At 56.6% G+C, this 20,093-nt stretch overlaps 1 protein-coding gene across 3 annotated transcripts; it reads right to left on the bottom strand.

The window, feature by feature from the left end:
- Positions 1–849: 849 nt before the first annotated feature.
- SPATC1L (spermatogenesis and centriole associated 1 like) lies at positions 850–19,611 on the bottom strand. Of its 3 annotated transcripts, none has more exons than XM_082720227.1 (4): positions 15,890–19,611; positions 8,789–9,139; positions 1,862–2,013; positions 850–1,427 (listed from the first exon to the last, which is right to left on the bottom strand). In XM_082720227.1, the coding sequence occupies exons 1-4, from the start codon at positions 16,089–16,091 to the stop codon at positions 1,101–1,103; spliced, it is 1,032 nt and encodes a 343-aa protein (XP_082576353.1). In that variant the 5' UTR covers positions 16,092–19,611; the 3' UTR covers positions 850–1,100. The 3 variants fall into 3 exon arrangements, with proteins under 3 accessions (XP_082576353.1, XP_082576351.1, XP_082576352.1); XM_082720225.1 differs by lacking the exon at positions 15,890–19,611 and adding an exon at positions 10,540–11,721 and having other exon boundaries at positions 1,862–2,031; XM_082720226.1 differs by lacking the exon at positions 15,890–19,611 and adding an exon at positions 10,540–11,721.
- Positions 19,612–20,093: the final 482 nt, after the last annotated feature.

Raw genomic sequence — 20,093 nt, 5'->3', positions numbered from 1 at the left:
CCTCCGACTGGTGTCCTCATGATGAAAGGAAATCAGGACCCGGGCTCAGGGACAAGCATGTGAGGACAAAGGAGAAGGCGGCATCCACACGCCCAGGAGACGGTCTCAGGAGGACCCGGCCATGGGAACGCCTCGACCTGCGACATCCAGTCTCCGCCATGTCACCTGAGCCGCTCCGGCTGCCCAAGCTGACGAGAGCATATCCTAAGGTGCTGGGACCCCTGGGACACACGAGGCGGTGAGGACTGAGGGACAGGTTGCCCCAGCTGGAGTCGGTCCAGACACCCCAATACTTTCATCCTCACACACACAGCAGAGAAGCGACCAAAGACCCTGCAATCACAGCCAAGGCCCAGGAGGGTGCCAACGCCAGGCCCTCGGCTTCACTGTGGGTCCAGGAGGTCACTAGTCGTTCTCAAGACCTCAGGAAAGGTCTTGAGGTCACCACTGATGACTCCAGTGGTGGTGGGGGGACATCAGACCATCTCCCAAATCAACAGACTCCCCAGGAATCCACAGCAGCACGGGCCCTCCTCTCTATGCCCTGGTGCTGCCCTCGCCATCTTGAAATTCCTACTTTTGAACAAGGGACTTGGGTCTTCATTGCACACCGGGCTCTGCAGTTTCTATAGCTGTCCTGCCTGCAGGATCCTTGCCTCAGGCTCTGCGTTTGGGGAAACCAGCTGCTGGCCCCTTCGGGCAGCAGGAGATAGACACCTCCCCTAGGAGGTCCGAGGGCTTGAGCCACAACCCCTCCCCTTGAGGCTCTGGCTAGGCTTCCTTCCACCAACACCCACCGTCACCTCCCATGGTGCTCTCCCTGCCCTCAAAGAGCCAAAGGGAAAGGTACACAGGTAAACAGATTATTTTAATAAAGTGCGACAGTGCCGCGCGGGTGTGGGCGGCGGGCGGGCTGGGCGCCTGGGGTGCACGGCCCCGGGCCGAGAGAGGCGCCTGTCACGGTGCCTGCGGCCCTGGGCGCTCTGTCGGTGGACGCGGCCCTTCCCCCGGCCGGAGGGGACACTCAGGAGGCACAAGGCCCCCGGGGTTTGGAACAAACACGTTTATTGCAGGAAAGGCGTGGCGGGCGCCGGGCGGGCTCACCAGGCGAAGAGCGGCTTGTGGTCCTCCTTGGAGAGCTCGCACAGGCAGGTCAGCAGCAGCAGCGAGTCGCCCAGGAACTTGGGGGGCACCACGTCGATGACCAGCTTGCGCAGCGCAGCTGGGCTGCTGTGCAGCGGGTTGGCGCGCAGGTCAGGCCGCTGCTTGAGGATGCCGTAGGTGTTGATGAGGAACTCACTGAACACCGGGTGCACGTCGCGGTTGTAGCCCAGCCTCTCCAGGCGCGCCGTGAGCGTCAGGTAGCGGTGCGTCAGCTCGCGCAGCTTCTTCTCGTCCACCGACCCGTCCAGGGACTTGATGGACGTCTGCGGGTGCAGCGACCGGGCTTCCTGGGGGGCACTGCGGGCACCGGGATGCACACCCAGAGCCCAGCCCCCAGCCCCGTGGAGCACCCCCAGGACAGAGTCGGAGTTGGGAGGAGCGCGGAGCTTCGCCCCTAGCGCCTAGGAGGCCTCTGCTGGAGCTGTCCCAGGCCACCCAGCAGCTGCGGGCTCCTTACGCCCTGTCCCATGGGGACCTCCACAGCCCTCAGCCGCCCTCAGGCCCTCAGCCGCGCGGGCACCACGGTGATGAGGCATCCAGGGGACCTTCCCCCAGGGCAGCAAGGAGGGGGGACCTGGCAGTGGAGGACCGAGGGCAGCGAGGGGACAAGAGCAGGAGGGACCCTGGGGGAGTGAGGGGCCCCCACGGCAGGTCAGGGGTTCTGGGCAGGGAGGGGCCCCAGGGCATTGAGGCCCACCTGCTTGATCTTCTCAGGGATGTTGGACACGGTGAAACCGTACAGCCGGGTCACCCCTGGGAAGACGTAGGCCAAGATGCGCCGGTCCAGCTGGAAGGCGATCTCCCCGACTACGCGCCCGTCCTTCTCCGTGCTGGCGAAGCTCGGGATCTCTGTGAGGAGCGGAGCTGCTGAGACAGGCCGAGGGTGCCAAGACACGGACCGTCAGGGGCCACCCTCTTCCTCCCGCTGGCACCTGGGCGTCCATTTTAGCAAAAGGACCAACCTAAGCGCAGCCCGCGCAGGTTTGGGGTGAAAACACTGTGCCCCTCCTCTGCTCCTACCCTCCCCCAACGGCGAGGACTATTACAAATGGAGAAGAAAACTTTGACTCCCCTGTTGCCAGAAGGGAGAGGGACCTGTCTTCTTCTCTTAGAGCAACCTGAGTGACCTGTGAGCCTACGTCCTCTCTCTCCGCCCCTCTGATGGACGGACGTGTCCTTAAAAGCTTGTTCCTACAGCCCACGACTGTCTTGTGCCCCCACCCCCACCCCCGCACCCGCGGAGGCTGCCCAGGCACTGGGTCAAAGGGGACCCCTGCTTATCACAGAGGTCCCACCCCCACGCCCAGATGCACTCAGTGGCCCAGACGGGCCCCCTCTCTTCCTGAGGACAGGTTCCCGTTAGCTTGGGAACGCGCAGAGCCCAGCTCTCGGGCCCAGGCAGGTTAAGGAGCCTGGCGCCCCACGCGGGCTTCGGGTGTGCTCAGTAACACGGGTCCTCCCCGCCTGTGTGGAGAGGGTGCCGGGCCGGCGGGGCCCGTTTTCAACCCGTCTCCCCATCACCAGCCTCCCATCCGCACCTGCTTCCCAGCCTGGCCCCGCCCAGCGGCCTCTGCGCCCCGAGCCGGGGGCCACGCCAGCACCCTTCAGAGCGTGCGCTCCCGCAAACACCTGGTCGGGGGGTGTGACAGCGAGACACCGGTGTGAGCCCAGCCTGCACGCCAGAGCCCCTCCATCGACGGCGCCCCAGCCTCCCGCGGCCTCCACCGTCCTCTCTCACCCCACGAGGGACAGCAACACACCCGTTTGCAGAGCCTTTCAAGCCCCTGGGCCTTTCCAAACCCGAGCACGAGGCCCACCCTCCAGGGCGCAGACCGGGAGCCGCCGGCGGGGTCCAGCCAGTGGGCAGACCGTGCGTGCACAGACCGGGTGACCCAAGAGGCTACAGCCCAACACTTAGGACGCCCCACGCAGCCCCGGAGAGGCGCCCGCACAGCCGTCTGTGCCGTGAATGCTGCGGGGCCAACCGGCTGTGCCTGCGGCCACGGCAGCTGCTGCCCTCCTTGGCCTCATCCAGGGCCGGGGGCCGCCTAAGCACCGGCGCCAGCAGGCTGCCCGGCCAGTCGCACCCCGGGAGCAAGGGGGCCCCTCCCAGCAGCTACCAGCCCGCAGCCCCAGCTTCTCACCCAGGGGAGGCGGCTGACCCAGGGCCGCTGGACGGCCAGGGAGGATGAGGGAGAGAGAGGAGCAGGCGGAGGAGTGGGAGGGGCTCCAACGGTGTGGGTGCCGTGGGCGAGGGACCCACCAGAGCCGAATGGCCCACAGCCACGCGCGGCGGCAGGGGTGGGGGGTGCTGAGGATGAAGGGTCCCCGGGTGGGGGAAGCCGGCGAGGAGCTGAGGCTCCTGAGGGCCGAGGAAAAAGGCTGGTGTGACGTGCTGGGGACAGGGCCACAGCCTGCAGCCGCAGGACGGGACGCGGCTCCCGACGCAGCCTGGCACCTCCCCGAATATCGTTTCTGAGCAACAGTTCACACAGCACAAAATTCCCTCTTCAAGTGTGCGATTCAGACGTCCTTCTGCACCCACCGCGTCACACAGTGGCCACCCCGACCCAGAGCCGAAACAAAACCGGCACCTGCCGCCGTCACACGACACCCCCAGCCCCTGAGAACACTGGTGTGCTTCCGGTCCCTGGGGGTGCGTCTGTGCCGGACACCCCACCCGTGTTGTCACACAGCGTGTGGCCCCGAGTCTGACGCCCATGCTGTCCCCAAGCTCCGTCCACACGACTGCCCCCGAGTCCGTCCACACGACTGTCCCCGAGTCCGTCCACACGACAGCCAGGACAGCACTGCGTTCCCGTCTACGCTGAGGAACGTCGCGTCGTGTGGCCGGACCCCATTCCGGTTATGCATCTGTCACCGACAGGCTCGGGGGGACGATGACAAGGCCGCTAGACCTTCATGTGGAAACCTCTGCGTGGTCAGACGTTCTCAGTGCCTCTGCATACACCCCCGGGACTGGATTCTGGGACACGTGGTGATTCTACGTTTAACTTTTGGTGAAACGGCAAACCGCGTCTACAGCAACAACGTAGGTGCGTTCCAACGTCGCCACCTCGTCACCGACGCCTGCGTCTGTCCCTCGCTTTTGTGGCAGCCCCTCGGGTCGTGCGGCGGCCTCTCACGGCGCTGCGGTCCCGCGATACCTGGCGTCTCTTCATGCGCTTGTCCTCCGCTCGCGTGTCCTCTTTGGGGACATGTTCCGTCGCAGTCTTGGCCCATCTTTAACTGCATTGTCTTCCTACCGCCGGACTGCGGAGAATTCTCACGTGTCTGGGATACCAGCGCCTCCACCTCCGACTGGCAAGTATCTTCTCCCGCTCTGCGGGTTGAATTCGCTTTCACGAAATGTGTTCCTTCGAAATTTGTACGTGTTTGCTTCTGGTAAAGCCCAGAGTATATACTTATCCTTTTTTGGCTCATGCTTTTGGTGTCACATCTGAAAGTCTCTCGCCAGATCCAAGGTCGCAGGTTTTGTCTCTGTGTTTTCCTCTAAGAGTCGTACGGCTTTGGCTCTTCCAGATCTTTCAAGTCTTCGACACATTTTGAGTTACTTTTCGTTTGTGGAGCGAGGGCCGGCGGCGCTCTCGTGCGTGTTTGCTCACTCGTCCCAGCACCGTTTGTTGCAAAGACCGTCCTCTCCCCGTGGCACTGTCCTTCCTGCACAGGAAGCCTGCGGGTGCTGGGCTGGTTTCTGGACTCGGTTCTACTCCACTACTCCACGCCGGCCTTCGGACGCCCGCTGCCGGCATTCCCGAAGCTCTGCAGCAAGTTCGGGAACTGGAAAGTGTGGCTCCTCCAGTGTCGTTCTCCTTTCTCAAGACTCATTAGCCTCTTCTGGGTCCCTTACCTCTTACCTCTCCAACTGATTTCAAGATGTTTGTCTGTTTCTGCAAAGAAGCCGGCCGGGATTTTGACAGGGATTTCTGCTGAGTTTGCAGATCAGTTCGGAGAGTGCTGCTGTCTTAACAACATGAAGACTTCTGGTCCGTGAACACGACACGCATTTGCACCTACAAGTCCTCTTCGCTGTCTTTCAGCAGGTACGTTGCAGCTGTGGTGTGCTCCCTCCGTAGTCACTTTGCAAGGCTGCAGAAGCTTCCCGGGAGTTAGAGCTGAGAACAGGCTGACGGCACAGCAGCACATCAGGGCGCAGGAGGAGCACGGCGGTGCGGGCTGCAAATTCCCTTCCATGTTAATACGTGTCGCCCACCAGGAGCCAGTCTCTCTTCCCAGCCCTGTCTTGAAAGTATAAATTAGACGGAAGAAGTGCTCTACACCTGAGATGTTCTAGAAATCATTTCTAGTCCAACCTGGGTCTTCCAATATCCACCCAAAAATCTATTCTTCAAAGAAAAAGTCAGCAACATTAACAAACCTCTAGCCAAGCACATGAGGGGAAAGAGAAAGAAGACAAAGACGGGTGCTGTCACAAACTGGAGATGGCTTCACCGCCGATCCTACAGATGCTAAAAGGGTAATAATGGAACATTAGGAACAATTCTGTGCTAAAAAAATTTGACAAGATGGATGAAATGGACCAATCCCTTAAAAATAAAAGTTCACTATTGTGAGTAAACTGCCGAAGCTCCTTCGAGAAGAAATCGATCATTTGAATAGCTGTGTATCAACTAAAGAAACTGAATTTGCAGCAGGGGAAACATTCCTACAGAGAAAATTAAAGGCTCAGGTGGTTTCTGTGGTGAGTTTCACCAAATGTCTAAAGAGTAAATAATATGGGCGCCTGGGTGGCTCAGTGGGTTAAGCCGCTGCCTTCAGCTCAGGTCAGGATCTCAGGGTCCTGGGATCGAGCCCCACATCGGGCTCTCTGCTCAGCGGGGAGCCTGCTTCCTCCTCTCTCTCTGCCTGCCTCTCTGCCTACTTGTGATCTCTGCCTGTCAGATAAATAAATCAAATCTTCTAAAGAGTAAATAATACCAAGTCTATATAAACTCTCCAGACGACTGACGAGGTTGGAGTCCTTCCCACCCCATCCACTGAAGCCAACATTAACCCAGTACCAAATCCAAAAAATGACATTAAAAGAAAACTGTAGGCCAGTATCCCCCATAGATAGCAAAAATTCTCAAAAAAAGTTTAGGAAAATTAAATCCAACAATACAAAAAAGTATAATACAGGATGACCAAGTGGGGTTTATCTCAGGAATGCAAGTTTGGTTTATGATTCAAAAATCAATCAATATGGGTAGCCTGGTTGGCTCAGTCAGTAGAGTATGTGACTCTAGATCTTGAGGTTGTGAGTTCAAGTCCCACATTGGGTGTAGAGATTATGTAAAAATAAAAATCTTTTTTTAAAAAAATCAATTTTAATTAACAATATTACAGAAATAGACTATAAATAAAAACAAATGCTCATCTTATTAGATTCAGAAAAAGCACTTGACAAAATCCAATATCCATTCATTATAACTCTTAGGAAACTAGGAATTAAAGGGCACTTACTCAACCTGATAAAGGACGTCTACAGAGACCTGAGCTAACGTCACACTTAGCAATGACAGACTGAATGCTTTCCGCCTAAATGAGGAAAACACAAAATGTCCACTGTCACCATTTCTATTCAACATGTGCTAGAGGTTCTCGTCAAAGCAATAAGACAAGAAAAAATGAAAGGAATACAAACTAGAAATGAAAATAGAAACTTGTCTTTATTCCCAAATGACACAGTCATATATCGTAAGGAATCCACGAAAATCTAGAACAATAAATCTAGAACATATAAATGACTTCAGTAAGGTTGCAAGATACAAGGTCATATTTTGTCAGGGTTCTCCAGAGAAATAGAAACAGAACCAACAGGGTGTGCGTGTGTGTAAGGAATCAGCTCACATGATTATGGAGACTAACAAGTCTCAAGGTCTGCAAGATGAGTCAGCAAGTAGAGATGTGGGAGACGGAAAGTGCTGCTTTAGGCTAACTTTGTAGGTCTGAGAACCAAGAGAACCAGAGGTGTGATTTCAGTCCAGAGTATCGCAGGCTTACAACATCAAGAAAAAGTGATGTTATAGTTCAAGTCCAAAGTTAGTCAGACAGGAGGGATTCTCTCTTCCTCGGGGTAGAATCAGCCTTTTTGTCCTAGCCGACCTTCAACTGATTAGAAGAGGCCCACCCACACTGGGAGGACAATGTGCTCATTCAGCCTATTCAAATAAGTGTTAAACTCACCGAAAATGCTGTCACAGAAACACCCAGAATGTCTGACTAAATATCTGGGTACTTCATGGCCCAGTCAAGTTGACAAATAAAACTAACCACCACAGGAACAGATATGAAAAAATCAATTGTGCTATTATATACTGAAATGAACAATCAGAAATTGATAATGATAAGGGCAATACTATTTCCTATAGCATCAAAAATGGGAAAATACTAAGGGGCCAATTTAACAAAAACGTGCAGGACTAAACTTAGAAAAATATAAACATTGTTGAAATTTTTAGACAACAGAAACAGAGAGATATACAGTATTCATGGTTCCAAAAGTTCAATATTGTAAAGGTGTCATTTCCCTGAAAACTGACCTAATCAATCTGCAGATGCAAGGCAACCCCAAACTCTCAGCAAATTTTTTGTAAAAACGGACAAGCGGAGGGGCACAGCTTGAGGGTGGCTCAGTCAGTTGGGCATCTGACTCTTAATTTCGGCACGGGTCTGACCTCAGGGTGGTGGATCGTGTCCCACAGCGGCTTCTGCATGCAGTGGCAATGAGTTTCACTCTCCCTCTCACTCTGCCCCTCCCCACTTCTAAAAGAAGGAAAGAAATCTTAAAGAAAAAGAGTTGATTCTAAAATTTACGTGGAAGTGCAAAGGACCTAAAATAGCCAGAACAACTTCGAAAATGGAAAGCAAAGTTGCGGGACATGGACTACCTGGTGAACAGTCTCGTGCTCCAGCTACAGTAACGGAGACCGCGCGCTGGAATCAACACGGACGGACAGACAGGACGGCACGGAGGACCCAGAGATACACATGCACAGACATGGACAGAAATGGGAGGCGATTCAGTGGAGAAAAAGATAATCCTTCTGAACCCCGGTGCCGGAAGCAGCCGCCGTCTAAGGGGAATCCCGTGCCACGTACAAAACGGACTTGAAATTGATCAGAAACCTAAATGTCAAACCTGAACCCATAAAACTTCTAGAAGAACACACAGGAGAGAACCTTTGTGACCTTCCGCGTGACAAAGATTTCTTAAATAGGACAGAAAAAGCATGAACTCTATAAAAGAAAAAAACCAATAAACCAGACTTCATCAAATTAAACAGTTTTGCTCTTCCAAGAACACGTGTGCAAACGGAAAAGCCACGGACGAGGGGGCCGCGGTTGCAGCGCATGTGCCCGGAAAAGGACCAGTGTGCAGACTCTATCAAGAGCACGAAGACAGCAACTCCATTTTTTTAGAGACAAAACATTCTAACGGAAGCAGCGCCAGACCCTGACCTCCCAGCCACACTCCTCTCCCTCTGCTGCAAAATGGAGACGCTCCGGCCGGCGGGCCACCAGCCCCTCCCCCAGCCCCCGCCAGCTGCCTGCCACCACACCCCGGTGCCCGCCCCGGTGCCCACCCCTCGCGGCGCCGTACCGTTAAGGTAGTAGCTCCTCCTGGTCCTGTCCCCAGAGGGCAGGCTGCTCTCCGAGAAGCACACTTTCTTGGGCCGGACCATCTCCCTGGGCTCCAGCAGGGTCTTGTCCGCCAGCGGGTCCTGCAAGGGGCTCAGGAGTGGGGACAGCTTCCTGTCAGCGCCTCGGGGCGCACGCAGCTCGGGGGAACTGAGGAACGCCTTGAAGGGCACCTGGCCGGAGGTCGCACAGCCGGGGGAAGCGTCGTCCTCACTGGAGATGGGGGCGTGTGAGCACAGCAGGTCCTCCAGGGAGGACGTCTGCAGCTGGGAGCGTGCGTCGGGGGCACTGGCGAACCTTCCAAAGTCTGCAACTGGGGTGGGGGGGAGGGGCGGTCAGGCTGTGGTCCTGAAGCATCCCTGAGGGGGCGAGAATACGGAAGACCTCCCGCACGCCCAGCCTCTGGCCACGACAGCCACCCCGTGCCTCAAGGCCCTCCTCTTCCCCCTGGAGAAGACGGCCCGCGTGTGCGGGCCTGCGTGCGCTTCCTGCCCACCCGTCCGTCCACACACAGCCCCGAGGGACTCGGATCTGCTTTCAGAAGCTCATGTAAGTGGTGCCGTCCTACGCGTGGTTTCTTCTGCCACGTACCCTCTGCCTCAGCTTTGTGGGAGTGTATCCGTGTTGAGTCGCCAGGCAGCTTACCTGATACGGGTAACCGGTTCCTGCCAATGTGTCTCTCACACACACACACACACACACACACACACACAGCCATTCTCATATCTGTTGCTCTGGGGATAGACATGAGAACAATTCCTGGTTTTCTCGAAAAGCAAAGCTGTGATCAGCATCCCCTGATGGCCTCTCTGCTCCAGAGCACCCTGCCTGGTCTACACTTGGCTCAGGCGTGCCCGACACTTTCTCTGGGTTCCGCATGAGTGGAAAGTAGAACACTCCCGCAGCTTCACGGGTCCTAGGTTAGCAAAGACCAGGCTGACGGCATCACATGGCCTTTCCCTAATCCCCAGGGGACTGAGCACCTTGTCGAATGCTTATTAGCTCCTTGCGTTTTCTTTCTTTTTTTTTTTTAAAGATTTTATTTATTTATTTGACAGACAGAGATCACAAGCAGGCAGAGAGGCAGAGAGAGAGAGGAGGAAGCAGGCTCCCCGCTGAGCAGAGAGCCCGATGCGGGACTCGATCCCAGGACCCTGAGATCATGACCTGAGCCGGAGGCAGCGGCTCAACCCACTGAGCCACCCAGCGCCCCCCTCGCGTTTTCTTGAGGGGAATCCTCTCTGCCTTTTCTCTGCTCCTCTTAGCTTTGGGGGGGCAGGTAGGGCCCGGAGTACTCTAGTTATTTGTAGCAGCTCATGTGGCTCCTAGTTGACGGAAGTGCTGTCAGCGCCTGCTTGTATTTTCATGTTTTATACGGACCTGTCGTGCAGAATTTTTTTTAAATTACGATGTAATCAACTTTAACTTATTGATTCTTTTTGTGATTATAAAATCCTTCTCTATTCCCATATGACAAACGTGCTCTCCTAGCAACAAAGCGAATATTTACTTGAAAAACAGCGTTTTAGGAGCTGTGATGAAAAATTATCAAGGCGCCGGCTGGCTCATGGAGGAGCGTGCAGCCCTTGGTCTCGGGGTTGTTGGGACGGAGGTTACTTACATGAACAGAACTTCAAAAAAAAATTGTATCTTAAAAGCTACCTCCTTGGGAACAACTAACCCACCTCCGGCAATGTCCTCCCAGGAACAAACCTTTGAGAAAAAGAACCGCCGTCAGGATGTCTTGCCTTCCGTCTGCCCGCCTGGCCAAAGTGTTCATTCCTGCAGGCCGCTGAAGGGCCTCAGGGTGTCCTGGCCAGCGCAGAAGCGCCCACCGAGCAGCCTTCAAGAGCTCCCCGAGCGTGAGACAGGAGAGCACCCCGGGCGGCCCCAGAGCCCGGGACTCAGAGCCCTGAGGGCAGGCGGCCTCCCCACACAGGGGAAGGGGCTGCCCGACCTTCCAAAGGGCCTGTTCTAAAGGGACTTCCGCTGTGCTCAGCCGGGTCTGGGCTTCGTTTCGCTCCTGTTTAGTGAGCGGCCATTCTCTCTGTCACAAGCCTCCAGTAAAGTTGGGTCAATATTAAAAAAACAGTTTTAAACTTCAGTCAAGTCCAAAAAGCAGGCACATTTGCAGGCTACGTTTTAATGAAGCTATAAATGACTAAGAAGCGTCGGCACAAAATTCCGTTTCCTCAGCAGCGAAAGCACTCCCCCCGTAATGATCACATCGAGGAAGAAACGAAGAGACGTCGCTGAGTAACGAGGGAAATAGAACACCGTGATGACGGCGTCAGTGCACTTAAAACTGTGTTTGCATTGAAATTAGGAATGTAAATGCTTTAATTACTTTTAAAAATCATCAAAAAATTTAACATTCAGACCAAGACATGAAGAGGAGCTCCTAAAACAGATAATCTAGAAGCAGAATACCCCGGAGGGAGCTCCACGGAGTGTCCACAAGGCCGCACAGCTGCGGACAGTGACTGCGGAAACGGAACACACGGCGGTGAAACTGGGGAGGAGAAATCGGCTTCAGGAGGGCGAGAGTCGCCCCCCCACCCCTGGGACCCCAGGAACGGGAGAGCTCCAGTGGGACGGTGCTTCTCAAAGACTCAGTAAGAAGCAGAAAATCTCAATGGACCAATAGGCGAAGAAGAAAAATCTGGAAGTTACAAAACCATTGTGCTCCAAGGGCACGGGCCTGACAATAAGATCTTTCGGGTTCCAAGTGACTCCTACTCCCCGCGCCGCAGGAGCAAGGTCGGAACACTGGAACATGAGAGCGTGACTGATGGAGGGTGTAAACGGGTCGCAGCTCGGGTGCCGAATTCCCACCCAGAAAACCACAGACGGAAAACCCAAGCGCAGACTCCCGTAGGAGTGGAGTCGGAGATCCTGAGTGAACCCCGTCCCGGCGGACTCCAGGGCACCGCCTGAGCTCCCAGCCCCAGGCTTCGGGCTGGAGCAGGCCAAGGGCCACAGCCGAGGGCACCCCACCACGGCCACACTAGGGTCGGTCTCTGTTGGAAGCAGGCCCCTGGCCAGGGCGGCCTCCGCCATTAAAAGATGGCGCCTGGCTAGTTGCCAGGTTAAGATTGCCTCGTGAGACTAAGCGGAACGCCCAAAGAGGAAGTAAACAGCATTGGTTGCTAGCGAAGTTGTTCGTTTAGGTACACAGCCTGATTCGCTCCCTCTTGTACCCTGCTCGCTGATTGGTCATGTAAGCGTATATAAGTGTGTAGACTTGCGGAGGGAAGAGAGAGAAGATGCATCCGAACCAGGGTTCTTGTCGTCCTTGCGGGCCGAGGGCGATAAATGGCGCCGGCACCCGGGAAATAAATAAAGGAATCTTGTAAGGTAATCCGCAGGAAAGTGGGGAGTAAAGGTCCGCAGGTAAGCAGGGACATTAGCCACCTTCAAAAGTGGGAATTCCGCAGTAAAGCGGGGAGTAAAGGCCACGTTCAAAAGTGGGAATTCCGCGGTAAAGCGGGGAGTAAAAATAGAAAAACCTTGCAAGGGAGAATTCCGCAGGTAAGCGGGGTAAAACCATGACAAAGGTGGTGGGATTAAACTTGTACAAGTCCGCAATAAGAAGCGGGGCGGCCTTGAGCCGGGATTAAACTTGTACAAGTCCGCAATAAGAAGCGGGGCGGCCTTAGAGCCGGGATTTAACGAGTCCGCAATAAGAAGCGGGGCGGCCTTGAGCCGGGATTAAACTTGTACAAGTCCGCAATAAGAAGCGGGGCGGCCTTAGAGCCGGGATTTAACGAGTCCGCAATAAGAAGCGGGGCGGCCTTGAGCCGGGATTAAACTTGTACAAGTCCGCAATAAGAAGCGGGGCGGCCTTAGAGCCGGGATTTAACGAGTCCGCAATAAGAAGCGGGGCGGCCTTGAGCCGGGATTAACTTCTCCTAACAAATGCTAGCGAGCTGAATGATACGTTGAATTGCACTAAGAATTGCTGTCTTTCCCAGTGCTGGAATGTTTGGGCCTTCAAGCTGGCTGTGATTATGCGTATCCCTACCCATGTTCCTATCCCAGTTTCCATTCCAGAGGACAAGTTACCGGTGGTGCTATCCAGAAAGAAGAGAGATTTTGGTATCACAGCCGCCGTTGTGACAGCATGGGCTATATCTACAACAGCTGCCACGGCAGCAGCAGTCTCGCTTGCTGCAACTATACCCACTGCGGAAGCTGTGAACATCCTTACAGAAGGAACGGTGGCTGCCCTTCAAACACAGACTCAGATCAATGCACATCTGCAAGCAGGAATCCTGATAGTCAACCAGAGAGCGGATTTGGTTCAAGAAAAAGTGGACATATGGGGGGCCCTATTGGGACTGGGATGTATAGTACCCTTCCTGGCAATTTGTGTAACTCCCATAGCCTATACTAATATGAGTGACTTACAGAATGTCTCCCAACAGCTCTCCCAATACTTGCGGGGGAATTAGTCCGCAGAATTCCAAAACTATACTTAGCACCTGGTACTAGGAATAACAAGGATAAATAACTAGCACCTGGTACTAGGAATAACAAGGATAAATAACTAGCACCTGGTACTAGGAATAACAAGGATAAATAACACCAGAGTTGAGCTTGCAACCCTCCCAGAGATAATCAAAACATTGCAAGATGTGTTAACCTTTACGAAACAATGGGCTAGCATAATTGGTCTGATGATAATCCTCGTAGTGGGCCTGATTCTGCTAGTATTTGGAGGCGACAGCAACATAGGCAACAGCAAGCCATGGTGCAGGCCTTGTTAGCCATCGAGGCTGGAACATCCCCCCAGGTGTGGCTAAGTATGCTGGATCGGTAGTCAACGACGGGTAAGATTGGTGGGGGAAATATACCAACCTAAGACAGGACGCAGATCATTGATATCTGCCGTCTGATGACGGGTAAGGATATTCCCCGCCACTGACAACCTAAGACAGGCACGATCCCTGCCATAAAAGAAAAAAGGGGGAGATGTTGGAAGCAGGCCCCTGGCCAGGGCGGCCTCCGCCATTAAAAGATGGCGCCTGGCTAGTTGCCAGGTTAAGATTGCCTCGTGAGACTAAGCGGAACGCCCAAAGAGGAAGTAAACAGCATTGGTTGCTAGCGAAGTTGTTCGTTTAGGTACACAGCCTGATTCGCTCCCTCTTGTACCCTGCTCGCTGATTGGTCATGTAAGCGTATATAAGTGTGTAGACTTGCGGAGGGAAGAGAGAGAAGATGCATCCGAACCAGGGTTCTTGTCGTCCTTGCGGGCCGAGGGCGATAGGTCTCAATTTTTCTTGCTCTTCAGAAGGGTCTAGAAGCGTCCTCCCAGTGCCCAGCCTGGGAGCCCCCCACCCCCAGGCTCCCCTGCCGGCCGCTGATGCCAGGGTTCTGAGTCCCAAGAGCAAAGACAAAGGCCTAATTAACCAGCACACACCATGACCTCCTCTACCGTGGTCCTGGGCCCCCGGTGTGGGTGTAGACTCAGAGCAGAAGAGACCGAAAAACCGAGCGGCACACAGGCAGCAGCTGGTGCGGGAGCGGGCACCTTCCCGGGAGCACGGGGTGTGTGGCTGGGGGTCGCGAGGGGCCCGGCGGTGTCCAGGGTGCGGGGCTGCAGGCTGGCGGAGCGTGTCCAGCAGCGGCCACTTCAACAGTTCAGTAGTCCCCGGCCCTGACTCCAGGGTTTCCCGCCGTGACCCCAGCGGCAGGTCCGCCGTGCCCTGGCTGTCCTGTCGGGGACCGTGGGGGCATCGACGTGCGCACAGCTCCACCGGGCTCAGGGAAACCCCAACAATGCCCGACAGGCACGCGCACGTACCCACCATGCGTGTCAGAGAGAAACCCAGGAAAAGGCGGGCCGTGGCTGCCGGTGGGAATGGGGCAGGACCCGGGCCGGCCTGGATGCTACAGCCTCCCGGGACGTTGGTACCTTTGCCACGGGTACATGTGGCTGAGCACAGAGAACAGGCTCTCAGAACGTGCCCTGCTTTGAAGGCAGACGCTAAGGGACCGTGAGAGACGACAGCTGTTGCTGGGGCCTTGAACACCCTGTCGTGCACGCGTACCTCCAAACTCCAGTCCTCCAGCAGGCTGAGGGCCAAGGCCAGGCCTGGAGGCCACGTCCCAGAGCCCAGGGCTTGGGGTGACCCCTCCCTGAGGCCGGTCAGGGCCTCCCAACCTGGGAAGGCCTAGTGGCCTGAGGAGCTCCTGCTAAGACTGGTGTCCTGCAAGGTCTGGGCTTGTTCGGGGTGACCCATGGGCAGGGGTGCTGGCTGCCACCCCAGAGAGTCCGCCCCGGTAAGGCCCCGACCAGGGTCCCCCCAAGGGACCCGGCCAGAGTCAGAGTCCACACCTCTGCCGACCAAGCGCCCGGGGGGTAAGGAAGGAGGCCCTGGGGCTCCTGGGGCTGCGGACGCAGGGTCTGAGTCGTCAGAGGAGGCCACAGCCTGACCTCATTCTCAGGACAACGCCACCCAAGGGCATCTCTGGTGGCCCCAGAAGGCAGCACGGACCTCCATGGGGGGATGTCAAGGCCCTGGGAGGCCAGTCGGCTTCAGCTTCTGGTGACAAGCGTGCGCCTGGGCTGCTGGTGGGAGCCAGGACTGGTGGGGACCAGGGGTTTCTCCAGCTGCCCCTCGGGGCGTCACTGTCCCCTTCCCGCCACCCCCACCACCTCCGTCCCCCACCGCCACCCTCTGCTTGCCCCGAGCTCCATCCCCAGGTCCCCCTCGAGGCCGAAGGAGTCCGGGTGCCATGAAGGACCCCGGGGACGCGCTGGCTCATGGGGCTTCGCACCCACGCGCTCCGTGCAGGGGACCGGTGCGTGGCAGCCCGATATGAGGGCTAACCCCCCACCCTGTTTCCTGGATGCGGACTTCATGGCCAGAAGGGCCTTACCCGAGGACGTGCAGCAGAATGGGGAACTGGGTCTCGGCTTGCTCAGACCTGAGGGAAGGAAGTGGGCCCGAGACCCCGGGCGTCAGCCAGCCAGGCCCTGGCCCTGAGCTGCGGCCTCCCCTCGGCGCCCGGAGCCCAGCAGCCGGCCGACCCCCGCCACGCCGGCCCGCGGCCTCACCTGCGCTCCCGGGGGAGCTGTCCTCGGGGTAGGCGGGCCCTTTGGTGAAGAGGAGGTCGCGGCCCCCGAGGCCGCAGCGGTCGGGGCAGCTCTCGCTGAGCAGGCGCTTGAGCATCTGGTTCTCCTTCAGGAGGCGCACCTGCTTCTTCAGGTCCGCATTCTCGCTCAGGAGCCTGTGCATCAGCTCACTGCCCTCGGCCATGGCCACGTCCTCGTGTGCTCACGTGTGGGCCCGCGGCCCCATGGAGGTGGAAAGCCAGAGCCCGCAGGCGCTCCAGATGCGGCCCGGCCCCGGAGCTCCAGGGCGGCCCGGCCTTCCGCAGCCTTGTGATGTCGCCCGCCCTTAAAGAGCCGGTCCCCGCCCCCGCCAGGCCACCCACTTCTCCGCAGACCCTGCCCCTGGGGCCAGCGCGGACACACCAGGACGCTCAGCTCGCTACGGGACTGTGCCGGCACCTCCTAGGAGCAGCCTGAGGCCCGGGCGGAGGGGCCTGTCGGGCCATCCACACCCCGGGGCACGGGCCTCAGGGGGCCTCTGCCTTCACCCCGCGTGACTGGTGGCGTCCCTCCCCATGAGCCCTCAGCCCCCAGCACAGGTCTCGGGCGGCTCCCTGCTCTGCGCCCCAGAACCTGGGCCGGTGCCTGGTGCACGGGCACGCGTATTGGGGTGCACCCCGGGACGCACACTTAAGGAAGGAGGGGCAGCGGGAGACAAGCTCGGAGCCCCCAACAGGCCCCGGGACTCCAGGCCGGCTCTGCAGGGCTACCAGTTGGAGGCCGCCCGCCACCCACACTGCCCACTTGTGAGGAAGGCTCCGGACTGGGGCCGAGTGGAACACGGGCCGTTACTGGACCTAACGGAAGGCTCCCCGGACCAGGCACAAGCGCCATGCAGACCCCACGCAGACCCGAGCTCCCAGAGCCCCGCCGGGGGGCAGATTTCAGACCCCGGCTGGTGGGAGCACGGCTGAGCCCGCCCCAATGCCCGGTCCGCCCGGGAAGTGCCCAGGAGGGTACGTGAGCTCTGCTCCCAGCTCTAGAGCTCCCGCTCGTGCTTCTTGGCAGCTGTGAGGCCGCAGACACGTTGTCTCCTGCTCCTCCGGACTGGACACAGTCTGACCAAGGAGGCAGCACGCCCTCCAGCCCCGACAGCCCCCACAGCCCCGACAGCCCCCACAGCCCTCCGGCCCTGACAGCACGCAGCATCAAGGGCCCTGGGGTGCGGGTGCCGGGCCTCCAGGCTGAACAAAGCATCGTCTCCCCAGACTGCCAAGTTAGCAGGAGGGAGCAAGCAGAGAATCCTGGAGTCGGGTTTGTGGAAGACAGGACTGTACCTTACACAACCTGAGAAAAACCCAGGGTCTGGACTCACAGCCTCTCACGTTAGACAAGGACCACGGAGGCGCAGACAGGGCCCACGGCGCACGGGTGCACGGGAGATGCCAGCACTCCCAGGGTGGAGGCCTCTGTCCCCAGCCGAGAGAAGGCCTCCCCTCCACTGGCCCCTTCCCATGACCCTAGAAAACCCTCAGGACATCCTACCCCCTCCAGTCACAGGCCCATCACCCTCTGCGATCAGGACGCGCCATGCTCTCATCGCTAGGTTCAACTTACTGCTAGTCTGTGAGGGACACTGATCTGTTCACCATTTTCCGGGAGGGTCCTGGTCTGCTTTTGCTCCCAAGGCCATGCTGGCCTTATGAAAGGAGTTGCAAAGTGCTCCTTCGTCCTCTAAGGTCTGGGTACTTGTGTTGGGTTTTTTCTCTCTTCTATTTTTGAGAAAATTCACCAGGAAGCCATCTCAGCCTAGAGCTTTCTTCTGGAAAAGTTGTAAATTTCAAATTCAATTTCTTTAAAATAGATATAGGGCTACTTAAATATCCCCTTTCTTTTCCCAACCACCTAGATGACGACTCGTCCTTCGGGGAGCCGGTCCGTGTCTGTGCCGGGGCGCACCGGCGAGCCGCCCACGACAGCCCCTCGCACTCACTCTGCGGTCTCACGCCTCTGAGGACGCACACTCTGTGTGTGTGTGAGAACACAGAGCAGCGGCGTCGGCAGGTGTGCGAGCAGGACGTGAGACTCCGCGAGCAGGGCGGTGGGAGTGCGGACGCAGAGAGGGGCAGGATGGCGCACTCGGGCTGACCACAACGGGTCGGCGGGTCGGACAGTCGGCTCGCGCCTGTGGGACCCACGGCCATGCGCCCCGTGGGCACCCACAGCAGCTTTCCTTCCTTTCTGGTCAGAGCAGAGGCTTGTTAGCGTTCTCCAAGCGTCAACTCGTGGTTTCACTGACCTCCGTTGCGCTTCATACAGCATTTGACTCGTCCTCTCACCTGCATTTCCTCCCTCCTAAGCTGGACGCTTACATCGCTGATTTGAAACCTTCTTCACAGCACGAACACGTAAGCCTGCGACCATTTCTGTAAGCACGGCTTGACCATATCCCACAAACTCCTAACTCATTTTTTCTTTAGCGTGAAATACTTTGTTTCCCTCATACTTTCATTTTTGACCATTGGTTATTTAGAAGTATATTATTTAATTTCCAAATATTTGGGATTTTTATCCTAGTTACCAATTTCTAATTTAATTCCATTGTGGTTAGAGAATGCACTGCTCACTTCAATCCTTTCGTATTTCTCGAATTCCTGACCATTTCCTGACTCATTTCCTAACCACTGTGTGGTCTTCGTGAGTGGTCCGTAAGCTCTTGACAAGAATGACACGGAGTGTCCCATAAATGCCCATTACTTCAGGTTGGTTCAACCCCCCGGCCGCGTTGCTGAGACAATGTTGAAATCTCCCACTCTGTGTTTTACTGAATTCCCTCTCCGGCTGCACGTTTTTGCTTTTCATATTCTGAAAGGTACATATACATTATGGTTATTAAATACCTCTCCATGTCTAGTTCCGTTCCTTCTCCTGAAACGTACTTTGGTACTAATATGATATTTGTCATGATGGCTTTTGTTACATATTTTTCTAAACTTGTACTTTTATCTTGTATTTTTACAACTAAAATTTCTCAAAGACAACATAGCTGGGTCGTGATTTTTCATGCACTGTGACAGTCTGTGCCTTTAGCTGGAGTGCGTAGCCCTTTACAGTGAGTGAAGCTGCTCCCGTGGTTGGCGCGTCCTTCTAGGGCCACAAGGCAGCGTGCACGGGGGCTCACCAGCAGCGGCCGCCCTCCTACGGCTCCGAAGGCTCATCCGCCGTTCTCTGCTGAGCTTCACAGGTCTTGTGCTTATGCGCCTCACCTCAGGAAAAACCGCAGCCATTATCCAGCTGTTTGTCTGCCTCCCGCCATCCCCATTTGTGGGACGCCAATTCTACACGTGTCAGACCACTCAAGATCACCCAATAGGTCACTGGCGTTTGTCTTTAAAGAATCCCGGCCACCACAGGCTGTTTCAACTCAGCTATTCCTGGATGGCCCAAGAGCAGCCCCCACTCCTCTGCCCTCCCAAGAACCAGCATCAAAGACACAGGGTGTCAAGCCCACTGCACCTCACACCCACGAAAGGCCTGGCTGTGGGGCAGGTGTCCGAGGCGGCCTGACGCCATGAAACCAGCTGTGTGTTCCACTTGTCTCAAGCAAGGGCTTCGATGACCCTGGGGCCACCCCTGTCCCTGGAGGAAGGCTGGAAACCACCTCTCAGCAGTCATCACGTAGAAACTAACGGTTCAATTCTTTTCACTGAAGAAAACCTGAAGTTGTCTTGATCACCCTCATCCTCCTGAGTGAGGAAAGGTGGGGGGGGTGCTCTGAGACAGCACCCAAAATCCCAGGTGAAAATGCCCAGGCATGAAAGTCACACATGGCAGAGGGGCCCGTGGCCCTAGTGCCCTCCAGGGGCCTCCTCAGCCTCCTTCCACTGCCACCTGTGCGGGCGGCTATCAGCAGATCCCGCCGTGAGCAGACGCCCTACAGGGAGGCGCTGAGACCCACCCACAGCCAGTGGGACCAGAGGGCTACTGTGGGCAAGCCCCGGCCGCCTCCTGGCGAGCCGAGCACTGGAGCCGATCCAACCTGGCACGCGCCTCACGTCCCATCGACTCCCCTATGCCTTCTGTTTCTACCCTAATTCCTTTTTCAAACAAAGTGAATCATGAATGAAAATTTATACTGCAGATCAAATGAAAATAAACCAAGCTGAGCAATTAACCTACAATCACCCTGTCGCAGAGATGAGAAAGG

Source organism: Mustela nivalis, assembly GCF_964662115.1.
Source record: "Mustela nivalis genome assembly, chromosome: 1".
Lineage (NCBI taxonomy): Eukaryota > Metazoa > Chordata > Mammalia > Carnivora > Mustelidae > Mustela > Mustela nivalis.
Note: the sequence above shows the minus strand (reverse complement) of the source record. Positions and strands in the feature narration are given on the sequence as shown.

What these genes read in the sequence shown, in the direction of transcription:
- SPATC1L (XM_082720227.1), bottom strand. Translation starts at nt 16,091, where the DNA reads ATGGCCGAGGGCAGTGAGCTGATGCACAGGCTCCTGAGCGAGAATGCG. An exon ending in CAGCTCCCCCGGGAGCGCAG is followed by an intron (nt 9,140 to 15,889) that starts GTGAGGCCGCGG and finishes CCCCCACCCCAG; the next exon opens with TTGCAGACTTTGGAAGGTTC. An exon ending in TCCCTGAGAAGATCAAGCAG is followed by an intron (nt 1,428 to 1,861) that starts GTGGGCCTCAAT and finishes CTGCACCCGCAG; the next exon opens with ACGTCCATCAAGTCCCTGGA.